Source organism: Rattus rattus, chromosome 3 (assembly GCF_011064425.1).
Source record: "Rattus rattus isolate New Zealand chromosome 3, Rrattus_CSIRO_v1, whole genome shotgun sequence".
Lineage (NCBI taxonomy): Eukaryota > Metazoa > Chordata > Mammalia > Rodentia > Muridae > Rattus > Rattus rattus.
In genome coordinates, this window is record NC_046156.1 from 204,346,732 (window position 1) to 204,353,434 (window position 6,703).

The 6,703-nt window shown below is 45.5% G+C and overlaps 1 protein-coding gene across 1 annotated transcript in view; it reads left to right on the forward strand.

Moving 5' to 3' along the window:
• LOC116896060 (ras-specific guanine nucleotide-releasing factor 2-like) overlaps positions 1 to 5,038 on the forward strand; it is a 5,898-nt gene extending 860 nt beyond the window's left edge. The window contains exons 2-4 of the mRNA XM_032897051.1: positions 2,719 to 2,798; positions 4,014 to 4,131; positions 4,671 to 5,038. Coding sequence (XP_032752942.1) covers positions 2,719 to 2,798; positions 4,014 to 4,131; positions 4,671 to 4,784 — 312 coding nt within the window. The 3' untranslated portion in view covers positions 4,785 to 5,038. The remainder of the gene's footprint in view (positions 1 to 2,718; positions 2,799 to 4,013; positions 4,132 to 4,670) is intronic.
• Positions 5,039 to 6,703: the final 1,665 nt, after the last annotated feature.

Consider the following 6,703-nt stretch of genomic DNA (forward strand, 5'->3'; position numbering starts at 1 on the left):
CAGAAAATGTGGTACATCTACACAATGGAATATTACTCAGCTATCAAAAACAATGACTTTATGAAATTCGTAAGCAAATGGTTGGAACTGGAAAATATCATCCTGAGTGAGGTAACCCAATCACAGAAAAACACACATGGTATGCACTCATTGATAAGTGGCTATTAGCCCAAATGCTTGAATTACCCTAGATGCCTAGGACACATGAAACTCAAGACGGATGATCAAAATGTGAATGCTTCACTCCTTCTTTAAAAGGGGAACAAGAATAGCCTTGGCAGGGAATAGAGAGGCAAAGATTAAAACAGAGACAGAAGGAACACCCATTCAGAGCCTGCCCCACATGTGGCCCATACATATACAGCCATCCAATTAGACAAGATGGATGAAGCAAAGAAGTGCAGGCAGACAGGAGCTGGATGTAGATCTCTCCTGAGAGACACAGCCAGAATACAGCAAATACAGAGGCGAATGCCAGCAGTACACCACTGAACTGAGAATAGGACCCCCGCTGAAGGAATCAGAGAATGAACTGGAAAAGCTTGAAGGGGCGCTCGAGTCCCCATATGAAAAACAATGCCAAGCAACCAGAGCTTCAGGGACTAAGCCACTACCTAAAGACCATACATGGACTGACCCTGGACTCTGACTTCATAGGTAGCAATAAATATCCTAGTAAGATCACCAGTGTAAGGGGAAGCCCTGGGTCCTGCTAAGACTGAACCCCCAGTGAACATGATTGTTGGGGGGAGGGCGGCAATGGGGGGAGGATGGGGAGGGGAACACCTATAAGGAAGAGGAGGGGGGAGGGGGATGTTTGCCCGTAAACCGGGAAAGGGAATAACAATCGAAATGTAAATAAGAAATACTCAAGTTAATTAAAAAAAAATAGTGGTGTGTGTGTGTGTGTGTGTGTGTGTGTGTGTGTGTGTGTGTGTGCATTCATGCATGTATGCATGATTTTGTGTGTGTGTTTGTGTGTGTGTATTCATGCATGTGTGCATGAGTGTGTGTTTGTGTGTGTTTGTGTGTGTGTGTATTCATGCATGTGTGCATGATTGTGTGTGTGTTTGTGTGTGTGTATTCATGCATGTGTGTATGTGTGTGTGCATTCATCCACATGTGCATGTGTGTGTGTTTGTGTGTGTGTGTGTCTGTGTTTGTGTGTGTGTGTGTGTGCGTATGTGTGTGTATGTAGACACGGACATATGTGTGTAGGGATTTAGGGATGTGTGTACACATGTGTGTGTGTGCATGCATGTGTGTGTGTGTGTTTGCGCTTACACACGCGCAAAGAAGAACAAAAACTTCACTTAAGACACCCGTAGATTCAAACGCAGTGATAGAAGTGATGTAGGCTCTTCTCGTTATGCAGACCCTTTCTCTCTGCAGAAGCCTGACACATAAATACACACTATCCCAATCAGGAAATAAGTGAGCAATTATTTTGTTGAACTGGCTGAGATTGGTATACTGTGCCAAGGTTTCCTTCAACCTTTAAGGAAGTTCTGGGCCTTCTCTATAATTGTCTTCAGTGGCAGTCTTGATTTTGAGAGGAAACATGCAATGTGATGATAATTATGGAAGAGAGATTCTGAGCTCAAAATTACTGTTGCAAGTTCCATGGTAACAGCTGCAATGACATCACATTTTAGTCAGTGTGGGAGTCACTGGCTGTGGCTGTTGGATTGTTCACTAGCGTGGTACTGCGCACAGCCAAGTGCCTTGATCCAGTCACAGTCAGGAGGGCCTGGTCACAGAGGGGCCTGCCTACAAAAACTTTGACAACACCATCTCCCAATTGCAAGTCTGATATCAGTTTGTAAGAGCCCAGAAGGCCTGTGGAACTCTCTAGATCTGTGGTTGTGGAGGAGACTGTACTTTTGAAGCTTCATTGGACCACAGCCAGTTCCAGACCCGGAAAGAGGCACTTTGAGACCTCAGAAATCTGGATGGGGATAACCACATCTTGGATTGTTCTAGAAACTAATCTATGCCAAGACAAGATTACACAGTCTTCAACCTAGGCATGCCAAGTGCTTCTCACAGTTAGCCATGGAGGATCAGGCCCCACCAAGACACCTGTGTGTTTCCACCAGCAGTAGGTTCTCATCCAGTTCCCCAGCGCCACACTGCCATTCTCTGGAATCTATGGAAGAAACTCCAACAGCCCTATTAGGTCTTCATAAAGTATAGACATAAACTTCCCTCACAAACTGATGAGGAGGATCACCAAAAAAAAGAAAAGATTTCGAGCGGAAGATATTGTTTAGTCTACATCAAAGCAGGCAAGTGAGTTCTTTCATGGTTTGGAGATTCATACTGAAAAGATTCACTACAGCCTAGGAGTATACCAGAGGTAGAGTATTTTTCCAGCATGCGCAAGGTCCTGAGTCAGATGCCCACCCCTTCAATAGAAGAATGAGATTGGTCCTGAAATCCCTCTTAGGAAAATTCCCCCTTCAAGACACCCATTCACCACAGGCTTACGTCCTCAGTCTTCTTTGCATTGCAATATTTCCCTTCTTTATGTTTTTCCTCACTCTGTGCGAAAAGCATGGGTTCAGGCTGTGTGCTCCTTCCCATCTTCTTTTAAGCATCAGATGGCATCAGCACCTGCCACTGAAGAAGGGAGCCCACAGGGTGCCCTGCAGCAACCCAGTCTCATCGAATTCAGTGTTCTCTTCACAGACTTAGCTTTTCTTCTTTTCTTTCTAGACAAAAGCTCTGATGGACAAACTTCAGAAGACTGTCTCATCTGAAGGAAGATTTAAAAACCTCAGAGAAACTCTCAAAAAGTATGTCTAACTTAGTCATCATGAGTCACTTCAAGAATGTATCGTACGATCCATGTGGTAGTCACACATGGCCGACTCCCTCTGGGGCTGGGGAGAAGAAACAGAGAGCAGCTCCCATCATTGTAGTGTTTGGAGAGTTTTGTTTTTCACTTGGAATTCTGTGCATCTAGTAAACATCTTGTAACATGGTGTGCATGGAGACTGTAAGTCTAGTGAGCATATTACAGGTGTATGTTCCATAGTGGGTAAGGACGTGGTGCATGTAGTGAGATTCTTACAGAAATACGTGTAGGGATTCTGTGCATACAGTTAGCATCTTATGGATGTGCCATGGTTTATATAGATACTGTGCATACAGCAAGCACTGTTGGTTGTACCAAGATGTGTAAGGATACTGTGCATATAGTGAGCATCTTACAATACTGTAAGTATAGTAAGTACGTTAGAAATGTATGGACTATATTCCAGATAGGAAGATATGACCATAAGTCGAATCCCTCTTAATATGAATTTCTTAATTTTGTATTTCTTAATCTAAATATAATAATTCACTGGGGTGTCTTTCATCTAAATATTCCAAAAGCAGTTTATTACTGTTATTTATTTTTGGTTTTTTAGATGTAGATTATTCTCTGTATGCACACGTGCACACACACACACACACACACACACACACACACGTTGGGAGGGGAGAGTAAGGTCTCTGCTTGCTTGCAAGTGGTTTTCTTGTGGTTTAACATGTGTGCTTGGCTTCCTTTGGGAGAGCATTAGTCTTGTGCCCCACTACTGACAATCATAGATTCATTGCTATTACATCAGAAACACCAATGACAGCCTAGCAAGTACTTGCTAAATGTTTACACACTGCACATTAGGTGTCCACATATCTTTCTTAAGCTTCCCAACAAACTTCAGAGACTAGCTTTTCTGTCTCTATTACAGGGAGTGCCCTGCTCAGTATCCCTGAGCAACTGATCAAGTGGGATTCAAACTCTGTTCCCTCTGCACGAGAAGACAGAGCCTTAGCCCTGGGCCTCACTGGAAAAACCAAGTGGACCCACTTTGCCCAAACAAGTGTCTCCCTTCATCACTTCAGTGTGTAGCTATGACGCATATTAAGTCCCCATCTTCTAAAGCATTTCCATACTGCTTCACGTGCTGCAAGTTCTAACTGTGTGTGTACAGGAGTAAGAACCACTCTTCCTTGCCTTGCAGCTGTAACCCCCCAGCTGTCCCTTACCTTGGGATGTACTTGACAGACCTGGCATTCATCGAAGAAGGGACACCGAACTTTACCGAAGAAGGCCTTGTCAATTTCTCCAAAATGCGAATGGTAAGGGGCCATTTTGTGATTGGCCTGTGTCAGTGACTTCCTGGCTTAGAGGGAAGAGGGTAGGTAATAAGGCAGTGTTCGCTTCTACATCTTAAGGTAGAAGAGAGGGCAGGGGCAGCTCTTGACAGCCAGTTAAAGAGACATTTTGGTAGACACTTCTGCTTGCCGTCTGGGTCCAGGCTGTTGGGAATAAAGGTCCAGAGATAGTTCTATAACACTGACCAGTATATAGATGCATGAGTAGCCTTGCTAGACACCCGTGTTCTGAACACCAAGCTACAGGCTCAAAACCCACAAGAAGCAGCACCCAGAGCTTCTCCCTGCCCCCAGCTTGAGGCCATCCACAGTCAGCTAACCTGATGTTCTGAGTTCAAGAATATCTTCTTGTTTGCTTTTCTCTTGGCTCCTCAGAGGTACAGGAAGCGATCAGACAGAGCTCCTTCTACCTTATAGAGGACAGGACTTGGGGATACCATCCTGGGAGGAAGTACTACGAGGCAGAGGGGTACTTCTGAGTTGCCTATTTTTTCCCCCATTAGATATCACACATCATTCGTGAGATACGCCAGTTCCAGCAGACCGCTTACCGCATAGACCAGCAGCCAAAGGTAACACTGTGTGTGAGAACCTGCAAAGACAAGTACAGAAATTAGTGGCCCATCAAACACATGGATGAGCAATAGGATCCTAGTCTGTGGTGAGGACCTAAAGTAGGAATGACCAGCAAGTGTGACTGAGAGAAAGGACCAACTCATCCACTTGAATTCATCACTGAGCCTGTGTCTTGGGTTCTAGCCCTCTCTCCTCCGTACATTGCCGGTGCTTCCATCCCATTTCAACCTCTCAAGGTCACAAAATCCATTTTACAAACTGACCGAATTTTATAAAATAAAATAATAAAGTAGCAGCTTGCTTCAGTTTTTTCCTCTAAACTGGCTCGTTGGCTCCTCCCAACGATGGACTATACAGGACAAGGTGAAATAAACCCTCTCTTCTCAAAGCTGCTTTTGGTCATGATGTTTGCCATAGCAACTAAATCAGCCTAGAACAGTGACTTTATGTATCTGTCACATTATACTCATAGGGGTTATGAGCGTTCAACAAGAAGAAACGTTTCCATAGAAACGCGTCCTTACGTCTTCACTGGCAGTGCCGTTTTGTTTCCCTATTCCTGGTATCTGTCCCATGCACGCATGAACAGCAGGGAGCAAGCTAACGGGATTTCACCCTGTCTGTGTTGCTGTGAAGTGCACCTCTGTGTGGCCATCATCCTAGGCTGCACTCTTAAAGCTGTAAGCCATGAGAGCTCCGTGTGCCTGTGTTACAGAGGAAGCAAATCCCAATGCGTGATATGAGTGTTTATCACTGCAAGTTTAAAACTAATACTGTAAGTATGTATAAGGCGTAGAAACGCCCAGTAACACCATCGGAGATCACGTATGCTCTCTAGGATACTCACTGAGACCAGAGGTTAGGAAAGGACTACTTTTATTATAATTATATGTCCATTCATGTTTGTTTTACAGAAATGTCTCAGGGAAAGTGTTGAGCTGTGTCAGATGAATTCAGAAAATGTATAGTTGATCTGAGAAGAACATCAGCTGAAGTCTCTCTCTCTCTCTCTCCCCCTCTCTCCCTCTCTCCCTCTCTCTCCCTCTCTCTCTCCCTCTCTCCCTCTCTTCTCTCCCTCTCTCTCTCCCTCTCTCCTTCTCTCTCTCTTCCCCACCCCTCTCTTTCAGGTCATACAATACCTGCTTGACAAAGCCCTTGTCATAGATGAAGATACACTCTATGAGCTGTCACTCAAGATTGAACCTCGACTCCCTGCCTGAAGATCTGGCCTTGTCCCCGGGACCACTGGAATTCCGTGGAAAGTGGGTCACGCATGGCACAGGGGGGACCAGAGGGACAACGCCTGCCTCCTTTCACCACCAAAGACGGAACCTGACTGTAATTCTGTCTCCAGCAAGAGTGAAGCCCTGCTGCATGGGCCAAAGGCAGATGCTCCAGGCTTGGGTGGGAAGGTGTAAACGGTGAAGCTTGGGAAGCTGATGGCACAGTTTGCATAAGGGGTATAGTATGGAGACGCTGGTAGCAATTGTAATGAAGTGGAATGAAGGTAAACCTGCCCTGCCCTGTGCTCTGTTAGAACTCAGGGACGAGGTCCCACAGAGAAGGCCTGCAATGTTTCTTTGTCACTCTACCAGCCTGGGCACACCTCTACCAATGCCCTGGGACTCAATTGCTTCTGTCACAGCTTCTTTATGCCAAGCATCATGGCCAGGCTGAAGCTTCCTCTCTAGGCCCAGCACAAAAGCAGTTTCAGCACGCAGCATGTGCATGGCTCTCAGTGCGTGGCTTCTACGTGCATGGAGTGGTGTCCTCTCAAAATGGCCGCTTTTACCCTTTAGGCAATAGGACAGGAAATAAAAGATTAAAAATGCAGTGGATTTGTGGGTAGCATTTCCTTAATGACAAGTATCCAGTGTCCCACAGACTCGAGTGGGGGCTTCACTGAGAGATTGGTGGCCCCAAGAAGCTGCCCCCTTGGAGAACCAAGCATGGAGGTTTC